General features: G+C 56.6%; 9 protein-coding genes across 9 annotated transcripts; 4 read left to right on the forward strand and 5 right to left on the reverse strand.

The window, feature by feature from the left end:
* Positions 1–696: 696 nt before the first annotated feature.
* LTHEOB_7699 (Potassium sodium efflux p-type ATPAse) lies at positions 697–4,247 on the forward strand (the record flags this gene model as incomplete). The annotated part of the gene is made up of 4 exons (XM_035517093.1): positions 697–924; positions 984–1,740; positions 1,794–3,887; positions 3,952–4,247. 4 exons carry the CDS (start codon positions 697–699, stop codon positions 4,245–4,247), a joined length of 3,375 nt encoding a protein of 1,124 aa, XP_035371208.1.
* Positions 4,248–6,815: 2,568 nt separating this feature from the next.
* Positions 6,816–8,063, forward strand: LTHEOB_7700 (Glycoside hydrolase; the record flags this gene model as incomplete). The annotated part of the gene is made up of 1 exon (XM_035517096.1): positions 6,816–8,063. One exon carries the CDS (start codon positions 6,816–6,818, stop codon positions 8,061–8,063), a length of 1,248 nt encoding a protein of 415 aa, XP_035371209.1.
* Positions 8,064–8,842: 779 nt separating this feature from the next.
* Positions 8,843–9,770, reverse strand: LTHEOB_7701 (Ob-fold nucleic acid binding domain; the record flags this gene model as incomplete). The annotated part of the gene is made up of 2 exons (XM_035517097.1): positions 8,843–9,636; positions 9,746–9,770. 2 exons carry the CDS (start codon positions 9,768–9,770, stop codon positions 8,843–8,845), a joined length of 819 nt encoding a protein of 272 aa, XP_035371210.1.
* Positions 9,771–11,470: 1,700 nt separating this feature from the next.
* On the reverse strand, positions 11,471–14,845 carry LTHEOB_7702 (uncharacterized protein; the record flags this gene model as incomplete). Its single annotated transcript, XM_035517098.1, has 1 exon — positions 11,471–14,845. One exon carries the CDS (start codon positions 14,843–14,845, stop codon positions 11,471–11,473), a length of 3,375 nt encoding a protein of 1,124 aa, XP_035371211.1.
* A 1,821-nt stretch (positions 14,846–16,666) lies between these two features.
* Positions 16,667–17,179, reverse strand: LTHEOB_7703 (uncharacterized protein; the record flags this gene model as incomplete). Its single annotated transcript, XM_035517099.1, has 1 exon — positions 16,667–17,179. One exon carries the CDS (start codon positions 17,177–17,179, stop codon positions 16,667–16,669), a length of 513 nt encoding a protein of 170 aa, XP_035371212.1.
* A 664-nt stretch (positions 17,180–17,843) lies between these two features.
* LTHEOB_7704 (uncharacterized protein) lies at positions 17,844–18,648 on the forward strand (the record flags this gene model as incomplete). The annotated part of the gene is made up of 2 exons (XM_035517100.1): positions 17,844–18,381; positions 18,449–18,648. The coding sequence occupies 2 exons, from the start codon at positions 17,844–17,846 to the stop codon at positions 18,646–18,648; spliced, it is 738 nt and encodes a 245-aa protein (XP_035371213.1).
* A 986-nt stretch (positions 18,649–19,634) lies between these two features.
* Positions 19,635–20,768, reverse strand: LTHEOB_7705 (C6 transcription factor; the record flags this gene model as incomplete). The annotated part of the gene is made up of 2 exons (XM_035517101.1): positions 19,635–20,500; positions 20,582–20,768. 2 exons carry the CDS (start codon positions 20,766–20,768, stop codon positions 19,635–19,637), a joined length of 1,053 nt encoding a protein of 350 aa, XP_035371214.1.
* A 108-nt stretch (positions 20,769–20,876) lies between these two features.
* LTHEOB_7706 (C6 transcription factor) lies at positions 20,877–22,129 on the reverse strand (the record flags this gene model as incomplete). Its single annotated transcript, XM_035517102.1, has 2 exons — positions 20,877–21,797; positions 21,923–22,129. The coding sequence occupies 2 exons, from the start codon at positions 22,127–22,129 to the stop codon at positions 20,877–20,879; spliced, it is 1,128 nt and encodes a 375-aa protein (XP_035371215.1).
* Positions 22,130–24,240: 2,111 nt separating this feature from the next.
* On the forward strand, positions 24,241–25,775 carry LTHEOB_7707 (Proline dehydrogenase; the record flags this gene model as incomplete). Its single annotated transcript, XM_035517103.1, has 2 exons — positions 24,241–24,842; positions 24,896–25,775. 2 exons carry the CDS (start codon positions 24,241–24,243, stop codon positions 25,773–25,775), a joined length of 1,482 nt encoding a protein of 493 aa, XP_035371216.1.
* Positions 25,776–26,172: the final 397 nt, after the last annotated feature.

Raw genomic sequence — 26,172 nt, forward strand, 5'->3', positions numbered from 1 at the left:
TGCAAACTCAGTCGTATTCGCATCTGCTCCCTCCGCGTCTTCTCGTGCCCCTCTTGGTCCCCTTGCCCCGCCGTACGAAGAGGATCACGGTGGATGCCGGCAAAAGCCAAGCCCAGCGGAGTGGGGTGGAGACAAGGGGTGGAAGTGGCGAGGTGCCGAGTTTCCCGGAGTACTCGCCTTCCACCAGGCGCCCTCGCGCGCTGATTGGTTCCGCCGTGCGCCAAGACGCGTCGACTGGTCTGGGACCTATCAAGCCGACCCGGACTTTCCCCCACCACGAGACTAATCGCCTCCCAGCCAAGCCTCCTACGAACCAAACTGCCCGATTCCAAGCCTTCTGCACTGCAACAACTCCTTGGCCTTGACTCTGCTTGCATCCTTATCCCCGGTCTGTGAACGTCTCCGCCCTTCTGCGCCAAGCTCAACACGCGGAGGCCGCCTTGGCTTTCTTCATACAACAGGGAATGTGTCTTTGATAGGATGATACGGTGGGCTGGGTCACACAACAATGGGACTATATAAAGAGGACCCGTGACGACATTCCGTAATTACTCAATCCAAGACTTTTCGCTTCCCACTTCCATACATATGGTCCTCTTGGACTTCTTCAGCCATTCCATCATCCCACCTCGCCGACCCAAGTGATATTCTTCCTCAAACAACCCCGCATCTCAACTGTACGCGCAATTGGTAAAAATGGGCTCCGGAAAGGGCTCCGAGGTACGGCAGGAGTACCCGAAGCATCCCTTTCAACTCTCCATCGACCAGCTCAAGGAGCACCTGGGCGTCCACCCCGAGCAGGGCTTGAGTGCCTCTGAAGCCACCCAGAAGCGCAGCCAATATGGCGAGAACAAGCTCATGGGTGAGGGCGGCGTCAAGTGGTACTCGGTTCTCCTGAAGCAAGTTAGCAATGCCATGATTCTGGTATGTCAACCCCCTTTGCAGCCCCACTCCTCTCTCGTACAGTTGTTGACCCGCGACAGGTCCTCTTGTTGGCCATGGCGCTCTCGTACGGTGTGTCCGACTACGTCGAGGGCGGCGTCATCACCGCCGTCATCGTTCTGAACGTCCTGATTGGTTTCTATCAGGAGTACCAGGCAGAGAAAAAGATGGACTCTCTCCGAGCTCTGTCCTCGCCTACTGCCACGGTTCTCCGCAATGGCGTTGTTGATGCAATTCCGTCAGCTGAAGTCGTTCCGGGTGATATCGTTCAGATCAAGACGGGCGACACCATCCCCGCCGACATCCGCATCTTCGAGGCCATGAACCTCGAGTGCGATGAAAAGATTCTCACTGGAGAAGCCCTTCCGGTCGCGAAAGACCCCGAGCATGACTTCACCAATGCCACTGAACTCGAGACTGGTGTTGGAGACCGCGTGAACATGGCTTACTCATCTTCTACAGTCACCAAAGGCCGTGGTCAAGGTATCGTCGTCTTCACTGGAATGCACACAGAAATTGGTAAGATCGCTCAGTCCATGCAGGGCACAAAGCGCAAGGCAAACCGATCCATGTCAAGGAAGAAGGGTGGCAACTTGCAACCCGCCAAGGGCCTCATCCTTAGGATTTACGACGCCATTGGCGCTTTCCTTGGTCTCACCGTTGGCACGCCTCTTCAGAGGAAGCTATCTAAGCTTGCATACGTCCTGTTTGGCCTGGCTATCCTCTTGGCCATCATTGTGTTCGGCGTCAACAGATTCGATGTCACCAACGAGGTCGCCATCTACGCCATCTCGACCGGTACGTAGCCCTCCTTTCATGTTGCACAGCCACGCTAACGGCTACTATACTAGGTATTGCCATGATCCCCGAGTCGCTCATCGCCGTCCTTACCATTACCTTCGTCAGCGGCATGACCTCGATGCGCAAGCGCCGTGTGCTTACCCGTAAGCTCAGCGCTTTGGAAGCCCTCGGTGGTATCACAAACATTTGCTCCGACAAGACAGGCACCCTTACGCAGGGCCAGATGGTCACGCGCAAGGCGTGGATCCCTGGAGTTGGCATTTATACCGTCAACAACGCCGAGGATGCCGCGAACCCTACGCACGGTACAATCACACTTGGCACTGAAAAGTCGAGAGCCGAGATGGAGGCGGAGAAGAAGGCTCGCCAGGAGAAGCTCGAGGCCGAACGTAGCGGTGGCGGCATCAAGTTCAAGGAACCCAAAGAGAAGACTGAACGCGACGTACGCCGCGCCGTGAACGACTTCGACGAGAAGTCTGACTCGGACGACATGGACCCCAAGGACGTCGAAGTGGTTCCTGAGCTCGATGCCTTCCTCCATTCGACTGCTCTCTGCAATCTTGCTACTGTCCGCTACAACGACTCTGAGCAGAAGTGGCAGACTACTGGTGACCCAACTGAAGTTGCTCTGCAGGTTTTCGCCCGTCGCTTCGAGCTTGGCAAGAAGCAACTGGAAGGCGAACGCGGCTGGAAGCAGCTCACTGAGTACCCCTTTGACAGCACCGTGAAGCGCATGTCTGTGGTCTACAAGGTTCCCGACGACGGCAGCACCATCATCTTCACCAAGGGAGCCGTCGAGCGCATCCTGGACCTCTGCGTCAACGTCGGTATTGGTGCACACGAGACTGCCATCACTGACGAGGTCAAGGAGCAGATCCTTGAGCAAATGTCCCTTCTTGCTGACCAAGGTCTTCGTGTTCTTGCTGTTGCACGTCGTTCTTGGACGGGTGAACCCATCAATGAGAAGTCTGAAATTCCTCGTGAGGACATTGAACAGGGCTTGACGCTCCTCGGTCTTGCTGGAATCTACGATCCGCCTCGCCTTGAGACGAAGGATGCTGTTCGCGAATGCACCAACGCCGGTATCCGCGTGCATATGCTTACGGGCGACCACCCCGGGACAGCCGCGGCCATCGCCAAGGAAGTCGGCATCATCCCCAAGGACATGAGCACTCTGCCCAAGGATGTTGCCGACAGCCTGGTCAAGACTGCTGCCGAATTTGACGGTCTGACGGACGAGGAGATCGACCAAATGCCCGAATTGCCCCTTGTCATTGCTCGCTGTGCTCCCAACACCAAGACCCGCATGATTGCTGCTCTTCACCGCCGTGGAAAGTACGCCGCCATGACTGGTGACGGTGTGAACGACGGTCCCTCTCTGCAAGCCGCCGACGTCGGTATCGCCATGGGTCTCGCCGGTAGCGACGTCGCTAAGGGGGCGTCGGATATCGTTTTGACGGACGACAATTTCGCAAGCATCGTCAACGCCATTGAGGAAGGCCGCCGCATGTTTGACAACATCCAGCGCTTTGTTCTGCATCTGCTTACGTCCAACGTGGGTGAAGTCGTGCTTCTGGTCTGTGGCCTTGGCTTCCAGGATGACAGAAAGTATTCCGTCTTCCCTCTGTCTCCGCTCTCCATCCTCTGGATTAACATGCTCACGTCTGGTTTCCCCGCTTTCGGACTCGGCCGCGAAAAGGCTTCGTACAACATCATGAGCCGCCCGCCTCACGACAACAAGAAGGGTGTTTTCACTTGGCAAATCATCTTTGACATGATCGTCTACGGTCTGCTGATGGGCATGCTGACCCTTTTCACCTTCGTCATCATCGTCTACGGCCCAGGCGACGGCAAGATCGGTCAGGACTGCAACAAATCATACAGCCCAGACTGCGATGTCGTCTTCCGCGCTCGTGCTGCCGTGTTCGCCGAGTTGACCTGGTTGATTCTCATCTCTGCTTGGGAAATCAAGGGCATCCGCCGTAGTATGTTCCGGCTCGACCCCCGCTCCGAGAGCCGTTTCCCCTTCTTCGCCGACATCTGGGAGAACAAGTTCCTCTTCTGGTCTGTCACCGTGGGCAGTGTCGTTGTCTTCCCGTGCATCTACATCCCCGGCTTCAACACGACCGTCTTCAAGCACAAGGGTAAGTTCGACTGTTTTCGCCAGCTTCTCATCTTAGAATCACTTACTGATATGTTTTCCTGCAGAAATCACTTGGGAATGGGCTCTCCCCATCGTGGCAGTCTTCATTTTCGTCCTGGGCATGGAGCTGTGGAAGCTGGCCAAGCGCACCTTTGGCTGGTTCGCCGCTCCCGACGAGGACAAGGTCGACGGCCGCAGGAAGCACGGCCCCCTGTCGCTGCGCCAGGGCTTCTTCTCCTTCTCGCGCACAAACTCCCTCGCCAAGGAGCCGTCGGCTGGTCAAGGCTCCGAGCTCACCGCTGTCACCTCCGGCCACAGCCCCCGCGGCCTTGGTCCCATCGGAAAGAAGGAGGATGTGTGAGTACCAAAGCGTGCACAATACGTATGATGTTCATGACTCTTTTGAGAACGAAGAAAGGGTGGTCGTTGCGTTTAAAATGCACATTTACTGCGTAGAGAGGACAGTGTTGAAAAGCTGTTTCCCATTGTTGAATACCAGCGGCGCCATGTTCTGGCACCTCGGAGGATTTTTTTGATGGTTTTCTGTTTCATTTTTTCTATTCTGCTATAATATAGCAAGGCGATCTACGTACATACGTAGTCAGGTCGCCAGCTTGATGATTGATGCCTTTCATAGATGAAAATATATTTCAAGTTGGAAAAACAGTCAAATCACCAAAAGAAATCCTCACCGACTTTGCTAGCTGAGCCTACGTCACTGAATCCTCAGACAGATCTACCATAATCACGTGGACCTGACCCAAGAGATCAGCCAAGTTCCATTTCCCCGATCTTGCAAGCCAAGCTGACAAGCAGCCTCGGCCAGATGTGTGTAAGGATTATCACCCCTCCACGGAGCGGGGGTTGCATAAAGAGGCTGAGTCGTATCCCAGCACCTCGGGTTGCCGGGGGTGCATGCAAGGAGGTATTGGCATCCGTCACGGCTGACTTCACCGCGCAGGACGAAAGGGTCACAAGGACTTCTCGCACAGATGCAAGAGAGATGTGTGGGGGAAGTGTCAGATGAGGTAAGGCGTCGCTCGGCGCCTCTTTCTGCACGTGCGGGAGGGTCCCCCCACATGGAGGTGGCCAACGTGGGTCGAGACCTGTGGCTATAACACCCAGTTTATTCCCAAGAGGGGCATTGGTGCGTGGAAAGGGATGGAAGCTGTCATTTTTTGACCGGTCCGTAGGACGGAGGTTAATTCTTAGTGACGGACTCGTGCGGCAATTGCATGCAGTAGCGTAGACCGAAGATTCGTAGTAGCATCCAGCCTTCGTCGTCGGTGGTTGATCTCGGCGGCGGAGGAAAAAAAAAGGGGCGTTAATGTGGAGGCTTAGCAAGGTTCCGAGCTTATCGTGATCGAGGCTCAGCCTTGTGGATAAGGAGAGGGTGTTGTGAGCTGGGGGTGGAAGTTGCCGCTGAGGTCAGTGGAATGGACAACAGCCGGACAACAGCCTCGGGCAAGTCGAACTACGACGATCTGGAGACACGAGCTGCCATGCAGACAGAGCGACAGCCACAGCCGTGCACTTGTGGCGCGTTCCTGAAAATTTCAGCTGAGAAGTCGACGATGTCAAATCATGTGCCAGTCGGGCCAACGCCACAGCAACTCAACGTCCAGATCGCGGCCCTTGCTCCTTTAGGACAAGATGAGGCCCTGGCAGAGATCCGGCAACAACCGATCAGGCTAGCTGGAAACGGCTTCACGATGTCAAATCGTCAGCTTCGGTGATGGACCTAGCAGGACGGAGATGTAGCGTCGGTCGATTGAACGGCGGTGGTGGACAGTCGGTTGCAAGAAAGCGGCCGAAAGAACAACACCGAGGCAGGAGCGATGGTAGAGCGAAAGTGTGTACCCCTTGAGCTAGGTAGGCTCGCTTAGCCTAAGTCGTCGTTGGCGGCGAACCACTGCCGTCCGGAACCACACGTCGCTCGCGTGCGATACGACTCAAAAAATCCATCACCGCTTGGGGATGTGCATCCCTGCTTGTCACGTCGGCAGATCGACAACGGAGCCGGACGGGCCGTCGCATCAGCACTCATCATCTCACTGATGATCCCGCTGATCTATGGCGCGTTGAGCTTGCCTTCGGAGCTACGGCATTCAGAGCTACTTGCCGCTTCTCGAGGCCGGCAAACACACGGCACTTCATGGGTCTAGAGCATGCTCTCTGCGCGGTAGTGGAGCTGTCCAAGAAAGGCGATGCCGGACCGGATCTGGAATCGTTCTCAGTATAACGGCCCCTTTTCAGGAACTATCGTATCATGGGTCATAGCGCCCCCGGCCCGCACTTGCGCGCATCAAACCTTATGTCCGAAATTTCTGCCCACTCACTTGCCTCGGAACTGAGCCCTCAACGCCCATCTTCCAGTTTCTGCAGGTATTGGCCCCAATACGGCGTCAACGTTGCATGATGGCTTATTAGATCCCGTTGTCGACTTCCACCGTTGAATTGATCACTGAGCGCTGTTCATTCCGGAACTCAAGCCGGCCACCATGACTTTTCCTTGGCACCATCACCCGAGAGAAAAAAAAAAGAAAGGAAAGGAAGAAAAAAAAGCAGAGCTCAAGCTCAAGCTCAAGCCCGGCGAGTGTGACCGCTCCGAGTTGCGGCTCGTAAGGCCAGGCTAGATAAGTCCCCATGCGGAGGTATCCGTAGGCATATCGGGCCCAGCTAAACATCTAGCTCCGGAGCAGCAACCCTGTGCTGCGGCGTGGCGTCCGCCCACCAAGTGTTCCAATTGTGGCTGGATCTGGGGCTCTACCTATATGAAGCCTGCCTGGCCGCGTTGTTCATTCCATCTCATCAGCAACAACACACTCTCTTCTGTCTTGTACAGTCGTTGTTTCCGGCAGTCCTTTCTTCGCCCTTCGAAGAACACCCACTACGCTCCCTGAAGGTCCCAGCGGTCATTCTCTTCACCATGAAGAACACTGTCTTTGCTCTTTCTGCCCTTGTCGGCACTGCTCTTTCCAGCCCTCTGGTCACTGGATTGGATTTCGCCCAGATCAACGACGTCGTCGCCACTGCCATCGTCACTGGAGCTCCCATCGGCGCCACTGCCACCAGCAGCTACGCTGATGCGTCGGCTGTGAATGCCGCCAGCTCCGCGGCCACGGCTGCCATCAGCGCTGCCTACAAGGTGAAGCGCCACTTCCGTACGACTTCGACCTCGACCTCGACCAGCTGCACGACGACGTCGACCAGCTCCAGCACCTCGACTTCCACCTCGAGCAGCTCCACCAGCACTTCAACCTCGGCCATCGTTGACGTCAGCCTGCCGACATCGACCTCTCCGTTCTGCACTGCGCTGGCCACCGGTGCCGGTCCTGTCCCGACCCCTGACACGGCCTCTGCCTTCCTGGCGTACGCTCCCTTCCACGCCTCGGCCACCGCCCAGGCAGCCGCCGTGCCGACCAACTACGACCTGAGCTTCACCGACCAGAACGGCGCCTCGCAGCTCAGCACGTACCTGACGTACAAGACGCTCGACACGTACAGCGCCAGCTCGTGCGCCGCCTTCTGCGACGCCACCGCCCTGTGCACCGGCTTCAACATCTACTTCGAGCGCGACCCCAGCATGGACGGCAACGCCGACATCTGCCTGCTGGCCGACCTCGCCTCGACGACCAACATCAAGTGTGCCCTGTTCGGCAGCTCCGTCAGCGCCGACTCGGCCACCAACACGGGCCAGTACCGCAACCTCTTCCAGGTCGTCATCACCGGCTCCAACGGCTACAACAAAAAGGCCGCCGTCGTCACCCCTCCCTCCTGCAACTCGGGCTCCAAGAACAACGGCTGGAAATCCGGCACCAAGTGCAACGGCGGCGGCGTCATGATCAAGGCCGGCGCCCTCGTCGGCCAGCGCTTCTTCGCGGGGCCCTACAACCCGGCTCAGTGCGCCGCCTACGCCGAGGCTCAGGTCGCCAAGAACAAGGCCGCCGCCGGCTGGTGGACCCTCTTCCGCTACCAGCCCTGCAACAGCTTCAACGCTGTTGCTGTTGTTAAGAACAAGTTGACCGTCGGCACCTACTGCTCGCTCTTCAACGTCGACGTCTCGGCCAGCACCTGCAGCTACACCGGTGGCAAGTCTGGCTCCGACTCCTTCGAGGTTTCCTTCTCCAACAACTACGCCTGCAAGACCTATGATAACGGCAACCTCCTCTGGTAAAGCCTAGGGCGGAGTATGATCAGTAAACGAAACGGATTCGATGAAATGGTAGTATGTTAATGAAACGGGTAATGGAGTGAAGATAGGAGATGGATGGTAGAGAAGGGCTGTACATAATGTGGGTTGAGATTTGTTTTTTGTGCATCTGACTTACGAGTTGAGACGGTCTCTACAGGGTGTTCTTCGCGTTTTGGCATTTCTAGACCATTGTAATTAGTGCTTAATCTAATCAAAAGCTTGTACAAAACGGTACAACATCAGGTGCCCAGATTATCTTCTTTTTATACAGAGGGTTGCTGCAGCCGATGGCTAGCGCGAAGAATAGCAGGGCTCCCCAGCTCTACCTTAGAAAAATAACATATGTGGGTAGCTGAAGCTATCGTCCGGACGTGTATGTAGAATTTTTAATTCGGCATTCTCGTCCTGACAATAGCTTTACCTCCCCTTGATATGTTCTTTTTCATCCCACCTACCCATGACATGAGAAAAAAAAAACAAATCCACGCTAGCCATCGGCTGCGAGAGGGGACTGTAGATCCACGATAAGTGCTCACCACAGGCCTGTACACAACGGCGACCACCTGATATACTTGACCGTCAACATCGTGGTTGATTAGTTTCCTAAAACCGCAGACTAGATAAGCCTTTTCCGATGATGATCAGGCACGAAGTCTTATCAACGAGAAAAAACTCCAAAAGCGCCCAACATCCGTTCCATATCCCCACAGCGAAAAAATCGAAATAGAGAGAGAAGCAGGCGATGACTCCTCCAAACGCTACTACACCAACGCCCCCTTATTCATCAACACCTCCTCCTGCCTCCTCCTCCGCTCCACCTTCTCCTCATACACCCTCACCTTCTCCCTCCTCTCCCGATAAACCTCCTCCTTCCTCCTCGCCCTCTCCGCCCTCTTCCTTTCCGCCCGCCTCTCCTCGTCCCGCCTCTGCTTCTCCTCCCGCGCCAGCCTCCGCTCCAGCCGCCTGATGTCGTCGGCGCTCAGCACCCACGGCTTCGCCAGCACCGACAGCATGAATGTCGCCGTGCCGAGCCACTCCGCCGCCTCGTCGCGCGTCGAGCTGCTACCGCCGTTGCCCGCTCCACCATGCCCCCGCAGCACCCAACACCGCTGCAGCACGCCCTGCATCGCGCCGCGGAAGGTGCCGAGCGTGGCTTTCGCTTTGATCGTGGTGCCGATGTCGATGGGGACGCCGCCGACCAGGACTTCGAAGACGCCGATGGCGCTGCGGACGACGAGGTTGTCGACGCTGGTGTGAAAAATGGATGATGATGAGGAGGAGGAGGAAGAGGTGGTTGCGGTAGGAATGGTGGTAGTAGTAGTGGAAGCGGCGGCAGCATGCAGCGCCGCGCTCTCGGCCGGCGACAGGCGCGTGACCTTCAGCTCGAGCGTCGCGCCGCTGCCGTCGTCGAGCGTGAGCAGCACGAAGCGCGGGCCGAGGTCCTCGACGGCGACGACGGTGCCGACCAGGCGCACGAAGCGGATCGGGTGGTTGAGGTGGAAGAAGGTGGGGTGGACGACGGGGTCGAAGTTGTCGATGCGCGAGATGGCCCGGTCTGCAAAAAGAGGAAAAGGCAATCAGTAAAAACAAGGTCCCCGGTCGGCCGCATATGGATGTTGGTAGTACATGCCAGCTTGGCTTGGCGCGGGTCGCAGCCGGTGGACGGCGGCCGCCGTGAGCTTGACCCATGTGTTGTAGGTCGGCGACGCCGAATAGTAGCGCTCAGGATAGAATTGTAGGACCTCGGCGCCGGCGCTGGTGGTCATGTCATGTTATGGCTGTCTGCAGTGTGGATGTGGTGGTGCTGTTGTTGCGGGCGGGCGGGAGACGCGAGACGCGTGAGACTCGACGATGCGTCGGCACGTGATGGCCACAACCGGCAAGGAGCAGAAGCACCTATCATCTCGTCCTACATGAATAATGCAGGGAAGACGAATGTGCAGGCCAATCGCACCTTTGCTGCAGCTGAATCAGCCTTGCAGACCTTTACGAGGTCAGCACGTCACCATGCTTCAGTTTGTTGAAAAAAGCTCGGAATTCAACCGCGATCTATAAGAAAAGCTTACCAACGACTGGCTACTGGCCTGAAATATAGCTCGCTTACAGAAAAAGCAATCGACGCCCACTGCAGCCAACCGGAAGCCTCTGCGGACCCGCTATCTTGGCCCAACACCTGCCATTGGCCATCTGAAGATCCGAAGCGACATCATGCATCCGTGACAGGGCGAGCGACACCAAGTCTTACCTCAGCTCTCGTTTCGACCCTCGCCATCGGCCTCTGCAGAACGCCTGCCAAGCCATTTCTCTCCGCCATCCGTGTATGCAAGTAAGAAGGCCCGCCTTGAAGACCTTGGCTGACGGCTGCAAGCCTTGCTGCACCAATGAATGCGTACCACTGTGGAGAACTGGTTATGCCGGTGGCTGGTCCAATCAACTCACAAATCGCAGCAGCAAAAATTTTCCACCAACACTCTTCACATGCTGCATTTTTTTTTGTAGCATAAATCATGCAATTCGTTATCATAGCCCGTGTCAGCCCTTGGCATCCTTCGTCCCACGGCACGCTCGTCCCGCTTCCCCTTGGTCCATTAACGACTCCATACATGTGAGCTGAGAGAAATAGGAAGTCAACAAAAAGGAGCTCTACAAGTTGAAACGCACAAACAGCCACCCTGGGTCATCAAGTCGTTATGTTTTCCGCACTTCGTAGCATTCATCGTGAATCTTGCGTGTTGTACAGAAAAAAGAAGAAGCTAGAGCAAAGAAAAATTAGAAACGGTTAACGACAGAATAGAAGAGTATCAAGACTATCCATGAAGATGGAAAGCATGGCCCGGCTGATGTAAAGAATCCAGTCGCGGAGCAATTGCAGAATGGCAGAAACAGGTGACAGAGATAGTGAGATAAACTCGCATAATAGAAAGTGGTCTCGTCTCTTTTTTGTTTTCTTGGTTCTCGAAACAGTTGAGCAGTTGACACTGCCTCGACGGAACCGAAGGAGCCGTAGGGACACGCTTCTGAACAAAAACAAAAATAACTAACAAGAAAGAAAGGTCGTGATATCGTCTCTTCATCCTTATCCTGCTTTTCAAGCAATTCCATACACATATACAGTTCATGTTGCCCGGCTCTTTTCCCAGTTTGGCGGGAATATCCCATGGTATCCAACCCCTCCCATCATCAATCATCCCTCATCTTCATCTCATCGTGACACATTAGAGAAAATCCATATCCAGGAGATGAGAAATCCGATGGACAATGGACAAAAGAGACAGAAAAAAAAAAGGAAAGACAGCTAGGCGACATAGTAGAATCAGAATAGAATGGAGAGTGCCATCATTCATCATCCAGTATCATCCCTTCGTATACCTCATCAAAATCATCCTCAATCAAACAATGCTCGTGCTCTTGATGTAGAACTTAGGCCCGATCATTCTCCTCAATTCATTCCTCTTCTTCTCCCTCCTTTTTTCCGCGAGCCTTTCCCGAACCCCGCTGATGCCGACGTACTCTACATTCCATCGCGTTCCAGGGACACTGAATTCGCGCTTCCTTGTCGGCCGTTGCGAGCTGGTTGAACGACCCCGGCTGCTACCTCTACCCCAGCCGCGATCCTCATCGCTATCGCCACCGGCGGTGCTGGTTGAGAAGCGCGACACCTGACTAGCCCCACTGCCAGCGGGGCTGACAGCGGCATGGCGGAGGCTGGCATTGTTGGCGGCAACCCTACGCAGTGAGTAGCTTGAGACTTGACTCGAGATTTGGTTCGCAACTTGCTTCTCCACACGGCCGCTGCTGCCTCCAAACCTCTTGCCTAGTGCGAGTGGCTTCGACATGAACCCGCTAGTCTTGCTCGTGAGTCCACTGACGTTGACGTAATGCCTACGGGCGTTGCTGCCATGTCGTTCCATCCCAAGGCTGTTGCCAATGAGAAAGCCGCCGGAGCCCTTGAACCCATTGGTCAACCTGCGACCCAAGGCTCCGATCTTGCGTTTTTGCCGCTCTCGCTCTTCATCCTCTTCGCCAACATCGCTTGTGTCTCCACCGCGCGGGAGGCGGTCATGGTCGTCGCCGAACTCCTCATCCCACTCATCTTCACTCTCGGAATCAAAGTCATCCCAGAATCCCCGAGGTCTCCAGAAAGGATGCAAGTTGGCGTCTTTCGGCTGCTTTGGAGTCGCCGCTGCATTCGCCTGTCCTTTGGGGCTGCGTTTGGCCGCGGACGTTGTCCTCCCAAGGATGGGGTTCAAAATCGTATCCGAATACCGTCGCGCACGCTTGGCGAGAGTCTGACGACGCTTTGGACGCGAAGAGCTGCTCGCTATAGCGCTCTCACCCATGGGATCGCGCTCGAGCTCCGAAGCGGGGGTGGGCGGGATGATCTTGAAGGCCGGCGGCTCTGGTGGCTTCCGTGGGTTCTTGAGAGGCGAGTCCACAGATCCGTTCGCGGCAACTTCAGAGTCGTCGATCAGCTGTTGAGGCGGAGTAGCGGGATTGAACGTGAGCGTTGGAGGCGTGAGTTCACGATCAAGAGGAGGAGAGAGCTCGCGGCTGAGCGGCGGGGAAGATACAGAACGCCGGCGTGATGTCGTGGTATGATAGGTGGTCGAAGAGTTCGAGTTGGAGTTCGAGTCCGTTTGCGCGACCTGTTGGACTACCAGCAGCGAGTGGTTGTTGTGAGGGTAAATACTGATAGCCGTGGCCTCACTGATCTCAAGGCCGCTGGTGTCAGACATCTGAGAAAAGGGAGTCGTGGTGTTGTGGTGACGGGCACGGTCCAAGCTTGTCCGACCACTGTAGATCATCATTGGCGACTCCGGGCTCAGATGTGTACGATCGCCCGACATGCTTCTATCAAGACTTGAACCACGGGGAACCTCTTCAGTTCGGCTCGAAGTACGGTCGGAGCTTCGACGCGTTATCATTGAATCAACAGGACGCCTTTGCTGAAGGAGCCTCTGAACCTCAGAAGTAGCAGGCGGAGAGGATATACGATCCGTTGGCGATAGCGGAGGAGTCGACAACGACAGCGGCTCTTTGGGAGGAACCGGAGGGGGCGTGATGTCGACCTTTCTTCTAAAGCTGGCTTCCCTCTGAGGCGAGCTCGGAGCCCGTGATAGGGTGATCGTAGTACCCTTGGATGTCATGACTGCCGGTGCTGTGAAATTCCGGATACCTTCACGGGGAAGAGGCCAGTCTTCGGGCACTTTGCTGGAAGCTTTCGAGACAATCGACGAGCTGCCAAAAGATGACTTCCTATGCACACGACGTGGTGATTCCACATGGACGGAGTCCCCATTAGGCACTTCTGAGACGCGAGAAGGTGACTGCTGAGTATCTGTAAGCGAATGGAATTGGACTTGCAGCCTGCGAGGGGTCTCTGCAGCTTTGGGGGAATCCTCGAGGGACGTGGGGACCACAAGTACCGGAATGCTATCATGTTTCTGTTGCGGCTCAGGAGCAGGTGCCTCGGAACTGACATATGAAAAAGCAGAATCGATGCTGTCACGATTCCTCCGCTCTGGAATTCTGGCCTTGTGGTGAAGCAAGCGATGAGGGGGCGTATCGTTTGACAGGAGGGAGGCACGGTGCGCGCGTCTAGTCGCGGAGCGTTCGAACGTCGTGTCGCTGCTTTGACGGAGAGCCAGGTTCTTCCCTGCATGACGAAGCATGCGGTGGCGCTCCGGTGGTGTGGCCACAACAACGGCTTCTACAACCGTCGACGTACTAGAGGCGGTCGAGAAACGCTTGGAGTCGGTCTTGGGTGATTCACCTGCGTCACTGGGCCAGCCGATGTCTTGGGCAAACCTGTCCAATGTTGGATTCCGTGCATGTCTTTTGATATCGCCAGCTCGGTCGTCGGGAATTTGACCTCTCTTCATGATGGAGATAGGTGAAAGATCAAGACCAGAGTCCCGGGGGGAAGTCTGCTCAGGCGGGGTCCTGGGGGGCTTTTCCTGACGTTTGCGCCGAACTGCCACATTCCTCATGAAATTAGTGTCCCACTCCCGATCTGGTATTTGATCACGACGTCCATTGCTCGCCCACGTGCCGTCTAACGAGGGAGAATCCTCGTAGCCTGGTAGGCCGGACGGGTTGCGTTCCGTGGGTGTGACATCGCCTGCTTCGCTCTCAAAGGCCAATCCGAGCCCGTCATACCTCTGTCTTGACTCCCTCGCATGCTCCCCGCCTTGTTGTCTCGGGGTCAGAGCGTCGTGGAACGAGGCCTGCGATTCGCTATCCTCCGACTCGAGGTGGCTTCGTGCCGTGGTGAACGAATCGGCGCGGGATGACGGGTAGCGGATGGTTGGAGGCGGAAGGGTCTTCTGGCCGGATCGCGTAGATCGGGGTGGGCTTGGATCAGGCGTCGGAGGACTTCGCTGGTTTATGGGGGTCCGAATGGAAGGCTGCTTGGAAAGTAGATTGTCCATGACGCCGTCGGCGAACTGTGGAGTACCGGACGTGTCCCGGCGGGCACCGTCATTCGAAGCGGAAGGCGGAGTGGGTGGCAGGCCGTTGTCGTGTCCAGTTACCAGTGGCGGGGGAGCAAGTGGAGAAGCTAGTGGAGTGGAGTTGGCGGAACTGAACTGAGTCGAAGTTTCATCGTCATGGTACGAAGACGTACGGACAGGCGCGGCGGCGGGAAAGACGTTTTGGTGGTCGTCTTGCCGGCGCGGGAACTGCTTGTGAGCACGCAGCTGGGGCGCGTCGTTGAAGGATTGCTCCAGCAGTGAATAGGCGTCCTGGGGCCGAGCTGACGGCATGGCGATGGCCAGGCGAGGGAAAAGGCTGTTGCGCGGGCCAGATTCGAAACGCGGCACGCTACGCTCTGAGATGAAACGCCGCCCTACAGCCTCGGTGGGCCTCTTACGACCCGCGTCGACAAGCTATGGCGACCCGCGCTGCTGAGTTGTATTGTTGGTCCGGGCTCCCTGCCCATCCGTGCAGAGGTCCGTTGGGCGTGCCTCGAGCGGCTTCAGTGGGTACGAGCAGCGGCGCGGTGCAGGCAACCCCGGTGGCTGGACGCCTTTGGCGAGTCTTGGCTGGGCGAGCGAAAGTCGAGACCGCCGACGTGGTCGAGGGCGCAGGGCCGGCCAATTCAGCGAGAGTGGGACGCAGAAGAAAGTGGTGAGGGAGCGCGATGATGGACTGGCGAAGTGTGGGATATTCGAGGTACACAGCGCGGTAGGTCTGGTGGGTGGTGTGCGGTGATTCGCTCGCTGATGTAGGGCGACGGCTGCAAAGCGAGCGCCGGACCGCGACGGGAGGCGAGCGACTCGATAGTCAGGCCGCAGCGAGGTGCAATGGGTGGGTGGCAGCGGAGGACGAGACGGGCGAGAGCAGCGAAACGGCACTCGAGCACCGGCTGGGAGGATAGTTGGGGGCGTGCCCGCTGCAGCCAGTAGTCCCCTCTTTTTCTCTTGTGCAGCTGCAGCTTGCTCGAGGCCAATGAGGCGGCTTGGCTGGCCTTTCTGGAACGGCTAGGCCGCGTACCCTCGCCCCAGCAGCTTCCCGTTTTCGCAGTGTCGCCCGCAGCTGATGGCTGGGCCGGGCCCGCGACGTCAATGGAATGGTGACGGAGGTCCCTGTGGGCGCGCGTGGCTAAACGTCACCGCAGACCACCCAAAGGTCCTACCGCGATCGGCACGCACCCACTCCGGGGGATCCTCGACCAAAGCGCGGCGCTTCCGCCCTCACCACCGCCCGAAGCATCGCGCCTGTGTCTGCGCTGCGTCGCCTGAGTGCTGCCAGCGCCGCCGTGCGACTTCGAAGCGCGCCGGTCTACCGCGCCTGCAGTCGCCGCCTCCTTTATCGCACATGAGGCGCGAATTGTTTCGCGCGAAGCTTAGCTTAGAGACGAACAAAAAAAAAAGTCCCGACGAGCTCGCGCAAGACGGGTTCCTGGCTCCCGCGAGCCTATCCGCTCGTCTCATCCTGGTCGGCCCCTGTTCAGACGGCGCAGGCACCGTCAGCTCGTAGCACGACACCAGCCCACCTTCACAGCCTCGGGGCGCTGCTTACATGGGACATTCCTGTTACCATTCAGCCGCACATGCAGGGGAGCTTGGGAGCTTCTGGTCAGCAGCTCTGGCCTCAAAAAAAAAGGTGTGGATTCTCTCGCGTGTCGCCCAATTGTGTCGAGATCAGTGAGTCATTCGGCGCGTAATTGCGGCGCATACTGTGCGCGTGAGAGGCCGCTAACCTTGGCAACAATGCAGATCTTCTCGGAGATGTGCTCCACCAGGACGTTGGAAACGTCCGACAACGCGGTGGCTTCTCGCTACCACTGTTGATGGGCCGCTGACAGCAGCCACGTTTCTAGGGCTGCGCTGAAGTACTCCACTTGCTTATTATAATACGAGCACAATATGGCTGGCATTTGGAAATGCGAATGAACCACGTTGCCGGTCCAGATATCATTTGTAGTAGCCAGGAACGCCGAGAAATGCAATATATCCCCAGTAGCCCGACTCGCCAACACCAGAAGCCATGCCTGATCTGCCATCCTGCCATACCCCGTCTGCATCAGCCTAAAGCCATGATTTCCCTCCAAGCTCGTGAATGCCTTCACACCTGCAGCACCATCACTCTGCTATTCCCTCGTCCTCCAGCCCGTCCATGTACGTATCCTCGTACTTCGGCAGCACCACATCCCACGCATCATCCCCGTCCTCCTCAATCTCCATCCCGCCCTCATCACCCTGCCCTGTCCCCTTCTCTCCGCCCCATCTGAACGCCAAGACGGCGTTATCCTTCACGCCCTCCGCCTTCAAGCTCCCCTCACCAGCGGCCGCTGCCTTGGCCCTACCCTTCCCCTTCGAATCACCATCATCGCCGCTGGAACTCGTCCCGGTGAGCAGCACCCATCCCTTGTCCGGGTCTGACGAGTCTTGCATCTTCGCCAGCTGCAGCTCGGCTGGGTCGGCGGGCAGCGGCTTGCCGGCGATGCCTTCCGGGCAGGTTTCGCGCAGGCAGTGCAGCAGCTCCGCGCGGACCGACGCCAGCGTCTGCAACGCGTCGACGTGCAGCAGCACCGTGGTCTTATTGTGCTTGAGGCGGAGCGTCCATGTCGTGCTCGAGGGCGTGATGGCCGGCATGATGTGTATGTATGTATGTGGATATTGGTGGATGCGCTAGTGCGTGCAGGCGCGTGATGTCGTGGTACGTTAAACAGTGTTCCACGAGGTGGTGTTGGTGATGTGCGGCCGTTGGTCGTGAAAGTTTTACTGGGGAGGGTGTTTCGGAAGCTTTGATGCAATTGTTAGAAACAATCACAAAGAAGTGGCGGCACGCATTGGAACGCAAATGTTTGTAACGTTGGCACAAAGTGAAGATGGAGCTTACCAAAGGCTAAAGCAAGCCAAAACTCCACTCAAGTGTACTTCGGTGGAGGGTGGCTCGGAATGCGCGAGCAAAACGTGAGGTGGGGATGGCGAGCAGGCAGTGGGCGGCGTCGGCGGAGGATGTAGCGGAGGTTTAGGCAGCCGACCGTATACGCTACGGCAACTGACAACAACCGCAATGGCAGGAACGTTGCCAAATTTGCTAGACGTCCGAAGTTATCGGTTGACGCTGGCAAGGGACCAGCTCTTTGGGCCGTCTGCATGACGCGAGTCATCAGCTACTCATGATGTAAAACACCAAAGCTTCGACGCCGACAAACGCCGCCACGTCCCCACGGAGCGCGCCATCCAATTGCCCCTCCACCTCCACCAAATTCCTCTTCCTTCCACCCACCACAAACAACCACAACCACACAAAATGCCACCATCAACACCCGCCCGCGCCCTGCGCGCCGCATCCTCCCACCTCTCCGCGCGCACTGCCGGCGCATCTTCATGCCGCCCTCTCCACCACCGCTTCTCCCCGCGCTACACTTCGCCCTTGCTCCTCCGTAACCTCAACACGACCGCCCACTCCCAGCGCTCGCACCCACCCCGCTCGCACGACCGCGGCCCGCCGTCGGCCGAAGAGACGCAGACCGACTTCCACAAGCTCGACGTGCTGGCCAACATGCCGGCGCCGACGACGGCCATCGACGCCACCTTCGACGACGGCTTCTCGCTCAACAGCGGCCTGCACGTGTCCAACGCCGGCGTGCTGCTGGTCGCGGGCGACGCCTTCAAGTGGCGGCCGTGGATACGCGACGAGGAGGGGGCCGCCGCTGCTGCGGGGGATGGCGTTGAGGGTGGGAAGAAGGTGGCTGGAGGTAGTAAGGGCAAGTTGAGAGATCAGAGGGGCATGTGGGAGTGTGATCAGAGCGCGTGGGGCGTACTGGAGGTGGTGTGGCCGAAGCCCGGTGAGTCCTCGGATGAAGTGTGATAACTGGAGGTTGAAAAGTAATTTGCTGACCTTGTGGTGTGTAGATTTGCTCATCATTGGCACGGGTGCGACGGTCGTGCCCATTTCGCCGACTACAAGGAAACATATCAATGATCTGGGTATCCGGTTGGAGGTTTCGGACACCAGGAATGCGGCTGCTCAGTTCAACCTTTTGGCGACCGAACGGGGCGTCCAGCAGGTCGCGGCAGCACTTATACCTATTGGCTGGAAGGAGGGAAGGTAAAAAGTCTTGAGCACGGGGCCAACAATTATTGTATTACCGGCTGGTGTTCAGGAATGTCAAAGAAGTAATTGGACATACCTATCGTTCCCTAAATGTGTAAATAGCAATGTGTATACGATCCGCATTCGACTTCACTCCTTTATGCCTGAAAACTCGGCCAATTTGCGAGCTCAAGGGCAATCCCCCGCAGCGGAGAAACGCTAGGGTATTAAGCTCTAACAACACACCCTTAAGCATATCACCATCACAAGCATCCTTGAGCACAGTTTTCATGATATACTTTATTTTTTCATTCCCGTCTAGATAGCTTACCCTACCTACCTGTGGAGACCTGGCCTTACCGTTCTGGTAATCAATTTAAGTCAGCTAGTTCCACTCCACGAAGTCGTGATAGCAGCCTGCGGGAATAGCTAGCAAAAGCAATAGCTAAGAGAACCTCCCAGCCCCCCATATACCATATCCACAAGATCCGGAAAATCCCTTTACTTCCACAGTCCGCCGTGAAACCCTACCGTTGAGAATCTGCATGAATGCTTTCCTCTTAAGAATCAACGTGTGAGTGGAGAATTCCCCCCGTCCAATGCCAGACGGCTGGAAGCAAGTAAGCAACTAACGCCTTGCGCTCCCAGTATGTGCCGCTGCCAAATCTCTTTGGAGAATAATGTAAATGCAATGAACCAGCACCCTACCCGGATATGCCCATTGCTAGAAACTGCGGGCACAACTTGCCTGCTCAACATCTTATCCATGCCTCGTGATATCGTCTCTGTGGATATTACCTGCCTCGACAAGAAACCAAAAAAAAAAAACAAAAAGTAAACGACAAGACAGAAATTCAAGGCTACGGAATATCTGGAGAATGAACAAGTGACCAATCTCATGGACTTCATGAGCGGGAGAAGAAAAACATTAGGAAGAAGACATCTCCTGAAGGAAACGTCAGTGGTATCACAATCTTCCCCGGAATCTGGTCATCCACAGGTTATCTAGAACGTAAAAGCCGTATTGCTGAAGAAGACAGGGTCATTGAGTATGCTGCTCATTGGGTCGAAGAAGTCGGTCGTGTAATCGGCGAAAGTGCTGCTGCCGACAGGGCCAAATTCGGGAGCATTGCCCATGCTCAGACTGTTGTTCATCGTCGGCAAGCTCAGCGTGGGTAGGTTCGGGTCCAATGAAACGGAAGTGCTGGTGCTTGCTGTGTCGTGTGCTTGTCCCGATTGTCCAAGCCGTTGGGATGGGGCCGGCGTTGTCGAGTTGCTCGTCTCGGGATCTGTAGGGTTGTTCACAGCGGTATCGAGGTTGCCCATCTGGCCCTTGCCGCGGAAGTGCTCTCTCCAGTGCCATATCGAGTCGAAAACAACACTCATACTCATCCTACACCTGACCTTCAGGTGGATGGAGACATCGACGGTGGGACCTTGCTGCAGGCGATAGTTTTCGACATCGGATAGCTTCGGACTTCCCGAACCACCTGCTTTCCAAAGCTGGGCCAGTACTTCTGCTAGGCGCTGGGGCAGATCGTTGTTGCGGACAGACGTCTTCCGGATGCAGGTGATGAGACGAGTGAAGTTGGCGCGCGAGGTGGTGAGCTGCTGCGGAGGTATGGTATTGGCAAAATTAGAGTTGAGCAGGCGGTGGAGAGTGAAACCAGCGGCGACCATCATCTGCGAAATATAATTGGTGGCATAGACCAGTTGAGCTTGCTCCTCGACGTAGAAAATGGACTCGAGGAATTGGTTAGCAGCAAGGAGAAGATGCAGCAGGTCTTGATGCCAGCCATGCTCTTGCTTGTTGAAAAAGGCATAGAGCTGAAGGTTAAGACGCACCGCACGGAGGTACAGTAGGTCAAGGTCTAGCACAGTTAGAGGCCTCATCTGACTTGAAGATGCATGACTTGAACCGAGACGAGGGGATGTCGGGCGATGGTGCTCACCGGTGAAGTTCAACTGCCGCAAACGAGCCTCCAGATCATTCAGATTTGTTGTCTCATAGTTGATCAGGATAGACTTGTCGTCGTAGAAGGTCCTACTACCGGAGTCGCTGTACAGGGCTTTGGTGATCCTGGCCGCCGAGCGCTCGAGCATGACGTGATTGACCAGGGGTTCGGGAAGCCGATCCATGTGGTCGTGTTCGAAAGACAAGGCCGAATCGAACAGCGTGGTCGAGGGCTGTCCACAGGCGACCGAAACGCTGTGACGCAGTTAGCAGGATAAGTTGCCATGGACTAGTCAGGTGACTTGCCAGTGCGCAACCGTGTTGCACACCGCCCATGTCGACAGGCGGTCCTTGATCTCATCATCCCTAAGCTGGACGTGAGTGCGCGAGAAGTCTTGGGCATGGGATGGCTGGTGCAGGCCATGGTGCATAGCGATCTGCATCATGACTCCAGCAAGCATAAAGGTCTCATCCATGGTGGTGCTACTGGCTGGCAGGGGCCAGGTGCACAGTAAGCACATGCCTTTGACGACATGGTACGTCTGCGGAACATCGGAAATGGTAGTCCACAGCAGGGCACGGTACGAGGGGGTTAGCTTCTGCAGGAGAGTCGGGTCCTTGGGCCAATGCCGAGCGGCTATCACTATGACTGTCCAGAAGAGGAGCTTGGACTGGTTCATATATGACTCAACGCTCTGGTTAGGGTCCAGCAGGGGCAGGAAGCGGTGGTAGTGGGCGAAATAATCGCGGAACAGCTCCTCGGCCTGCTCGGTGGTGAGGTAGACGGCGCCCAGGTTGTAGGCGTGGTTGCGGTCAAAGGCGCCCGCACCGCCGAAACCCTGCTTCAAGCTCACCAGCGACGACACAGCGTCATCGTGGGTTCCTCCCGAGTATTGTGACTGTTGTTGGCCATTGGAGAGGAAATTCTGGAACATTGTCGACTGGCCGTTGTCGTGAGCGAGGCCGTGAGGGCCGGGGACGGCGACGTTAGCCGAGGGCGCGACACCGAGCGAAGACAACTGCTGCTTGAGCTCAAATTCGCGCTGCTCAAGCTCCTTGACGCGGGTCTTCAGGTCAATCGCCTCGCGCTCCATCTCGGCATGGCGGCTGCGCTTGCCGATGCGCTTGAAGTTTGCAGAGACCTGACAGGTGAGGTTCTGCTTGCGACAGCGCGAGCATGGCGTGAAGGGGTCTTGGACGACGTCGCACTTCAACTGCGGGGTTGAGACAGCGTTAGCGGGTGGTCGACGGGTTGCGGACTGGGTTGCGCTGCAGACCGGGTGCGCTGTTCGGCGCAGCGCCAGTGCGGCAGGCGAGAGGGCAGCCCTCACCGACGTACCTTTTGCTGGCGACACTCGTTGCAAGCGCGCTTCTGGGCGGCTTTCTTGGAGGGGGCCTGGTCATCGTCGTCATGCTGGCTCGCGGGCGAGCTCTCGAAGCCGGCGCTGCTCTGGGAGCGCTTGAGCTGGTGGCGCGGCGTGGGCGGACTGGCGGCGTAGGCGGAATAGGGCCCGCCGTTGGTGGAGGGCGAGGTTTGCGCAGCCATGCGTGCGGGCCTCTCGCGACCTGTGTCTCGCACTGGTCCGATGTCGCAGGTCGGAATCTGTGGCGGGGAGAAGGTTGTCGGAGTCGGAGGCGGCGGGGGCGGCAGAAGAAATTCAGCCCTCAAGGTGCTATGACTCTGCGCTTATCGATATACAACCGGCCATAGCTCGCTCGAGCAAGCCCGAGCCTGGTCCACGGAAAATTTGGCGCGCGGTGAGCGGCTGGTCGCAGGGCGCTGGCGCGGGCGCTGGGAGGCGGCGTGGGAGCACTAGGCGCTGTCGCAATCGGGCGAGTGCCTGGCTAGCGGCAGGCTGCTGCGAGAGGGCGCGGGCGGGAAGGAGCTGTGCTAATCTGGCTGCAACTGACCACTGTCTGACAGGAGAGATGCTATATACCGATCGGGCGAAAGATCAGATAAAAAATTGATAATGCAAAGGCAGCGCGCTATGAGGTCTTTCCGGGACGGCGCGCCGAATTCTGCCCACCGCGCCCTCGCACGCGAGCACGCTTTACTGCTTGCGGCGCCGCCGGGCTCAGCGGCAGGCGCAAGCGGAACGGCCGCGGAGCTGTTTCCCTGAATTTCGACACGCAAGCCCAGGATCGAGGGTCAAGAGCACTCTGATATGCGCATCCACACGCCTTCCATCCTCGAAATCTTCGGCTCTCGCTCCTTTGCCGGGCCTTTCGTCTCAGCCGCTCCGCGCACCATGCTCCAAGCGTGTCCCTGTCCGCCGACACGACGGTGTACTCCAATGTCCCTGACGTCGTCACGGCTGCATATAGAATCGGATCGAGATGTCGACGAAGGCGCATGAGCCCGCGGACATTTGAAGCTTCGTTTCTGGCGAGCGATCGGCATTTCTCGTGTGTCACGCAGAGACAGCGCTAAGCACGATTGGGCCCTTGGTCCTGACCACCATTGCAGACAGCCCACATCCTGCCGGAATATGCCATTTTCCGTTCCCACCACTAGACAGGCATGTGAAGTGGAGTATGTCCAGATGTAAGAGATAACGAGCTCAGGTCGCCACCAACAACCTGTGGCAAGTGCAACATCACCACGGTACGGTGGGGTCCTGTCGAGGTACGGCCGTGATCGAGCTCAAGCTAACCACGTGCGACCCCCATGAAATTAGCAGCCGTCAATCACCCTCGGATCGCATTGCTGTCCCAAATCTCGGAGTTATAAAGATAGAAGATCGCCAGTGACGTGGGTACTCAAGGGTCACATTCGGCGTTGTTAGTTTTGTGGGGACCTTTCGGCCGTGCCGACACACCGAGGCATTGTGGAGGGATACTGATGGATGTCAAGCAGTAAAAGAGCTCCGCCGTTAGGGGTTCTTGCAGTGCGCTCATGGAACCACCATTGGCCGCATGAGTTGTCTGCGTGTGAAACCCAATAACGTTCTTGCGCCAACTACTGCTGCTTATACTCCTGCCGTGCACCACGACATGTCCGATTGAGGGTGGGGCGGGAAGCTGTCAAACTCAAAAGAGAGCCGTTGTGCTTTTGGCTTGGTCCGACTCGCTATTGCTAGAGGATGGATGGTTGAAGTGCTGATAGAAATATTCGTGTGGGCAGCGGGCAGGCTTAAATAAGGTAAGTAACCGGAACCCCGCCGCAAATCCTCCGCACGGCGAACCATCCAACACGCCCCCAAAAGTGGGATACGCAGCGATTTCGGACGCCAACCACGCCCTATGCCCTGTGACAAGGCCGGCTCTCTCCCGACACAAGTAGATCACTGTGGGGAAGCGTACGTCTGTTTCAACGTCGTCTAGATCCAGCGCGACCAATGACGTGTTGCGCTTATGGAGTTGCGATAAATCGAGGGCGCGGAAAGGCATGTCCGTACCCCGCTTATCGGAGCGTGGACACGCTGTTGATAAAGATGGGGGCTCCGCGAATAGCCGCTGCAGGGAGGGGTTGGAACAACAACTGATACGACCAGACGACGGGAACTGCATTCCTCATGTGGTTGGCGACGCATCTGTACCACACGATAGATACACAGGCTGAATATATCATGTACCCCAAGCCGGTATGCTCATCCCTCAGAAACAGAGGGTTGAGTTGACTTTGCGCATCTTTGAGACCTACACGGCAACATTATGTCAATGAAACCCCGCATTTACCCCGTGCGCCCCCTTTTGAAACCTCAGATCCACGTCTTATCCATCAATCGACGATATGTCCAATCAACCAAGCCGAAAGCTGCCACCATAGCAGTACCGCCATTGCCCGAGACTCCACGACACACGCCAGCGCACGCTGCAGTGACACATCAGCCCCCATTGGCCTACCTTCCGCTTAAGAACGTCATTCGAACCTACTTGATCACCCGTATATCGTCGTCCCCTGCCTTGTGGGGGATATTCTTCTGGGGACTCCAGTTGCTTGCCACTCCGAAGACAGCGCTGCTTGATCCCGATAAGAATCGCGCTCTGAATTGGGTGCTGAAGAAAACCTTCTACTCTCAATTCTGCGCCGGAGAGAATGGCGCTGAGGTTGCGAAAACGACCAAGGCCGTGAAGGGCGTGGGCTATCATGGCATCATCCTCGAGTATGCACTCGAAGTGTTGCTCGATGGCATCGAACATGGCCCAGTTCCTGGCGCAGACAGTCCAGAGACGAAGCGCGAGATAGAAGAGTGGAGGCGAGGAATGTTGTACACTGTCGAGATGGCTGGACCAGGAGAGTTTGCAGCACTGAAGTGAGTCTTCTTGGTAGCCACTCTCTTCACTGCCATTACTGACAGGATCGCAGGTGGTCTGGTCTTGGCCGTTATGCCCTCCATCTTCTCAAACAGAACAAGCCACCTACACCTCTTATGGATGCTGCCATTCGCGAGGTTTGCGACGCTGCAGCGGCCAAGAACCTCGCACTGCTTCCCGGAGCCGAGGAGGAGATCACCAACGCGGGTATCGACACTTGGACGCTTGCACTGGAAAGACAGTACAATCGCCACGAGACCGGTCAGACCATTATGTACAACACTTACCAAGCCTACCTGAAGTCGACACCTGAGAAAATTGCGCGCCATCTTGCCGATGCCCGTGAGCACAGTTACACCATTGGCATCAAGCTGGTTCGTGGCGCTTATCTAGCATCCGAGCCAAAGAGCCAGGTGTGGTCTAGCAAGGCCGAAACGGACAGAGTCTACAACTCGTTGGCCGAGTCCCTACTCCGACGCCAGTACGGCGAAGTGCTGCGTCCCGCCCCGGGCTCTGACAATGAATCCTTCCCACAAGTTGCTTTGGTGCTGGCCACACACAATGCGGAATCTGTACGGCGAGCCCAAGAAATTCGCAACCAACAAGTGGCCGCTGCCGAGCCACGTATTACGTTGGCTTACGCGCAGCTCATGGGCATGGCGGACGAAGTTGGCTGTGAGCTGGTGCAGGCAGGGAAATTAGCTATGGCTGAACAAGGGGCTCACGGCGCCTATGGTCCACTTTGGAGGAAGATCGATATCCCCAAGGCATATAAATGTCTTTGCTGGGGTACGGCGGGTGAGTGTCTGCAGTTCCTATTGCGAAGGGCGGCAGAAAACAAGGATGCAGCGACGAGGACAGCGACGACCAGGAAGGCCATGGCTGGTGAGCTTAAGAGAAGGATCAAAGCAGCGCTGCGGTTGACATCGTAAATATCCAGAATCTTTCTTGTTTTTAATTCAAAGTCTGCTAGCAACTGTCAGCTATGCCTTGTAGTCCCACAATGGTATATGGCTTCTACAATGCTCACTTAGTGCCCAGCGTGCCTGATCACTGAAGCGGTCACATCATCAGCACCTTGGACTTATGCTATCTGACTTACGAGTATCCCACCTCACAAATAATACCACAGATTCGATGAACCGAAAGACGCTTCCTGATTGCTTGTAGAAGCTCTCGTATAAGGGAAAGCGCCCCTCGGAGGTCGCTATCTTGGAGCAATAGCTGCATCTCCGCTGGCAAATCACCCGGATCATCGTTGTATTTCGGGGTAGTGGAGGCGAGAAAGAAAGTTTGTTCGACTCATCGTATAGGGTTTGCAAGGGGAAT

This window comes from Lasiodiplodia theobromae (assembly GCF_012971845.1).
Source record: "Lasiodiplodia theobromae strain AM2As chromosome Unknown scaffold_23, whole genome shotgun sequence".
NCBI lineage: Eukaryota > Fungi > Ascomycota > Dothideomycetes > Botryosphaeriales > Botryosphaeriaceae > Lasiodiplodia > Lasiodiplodia theobromae.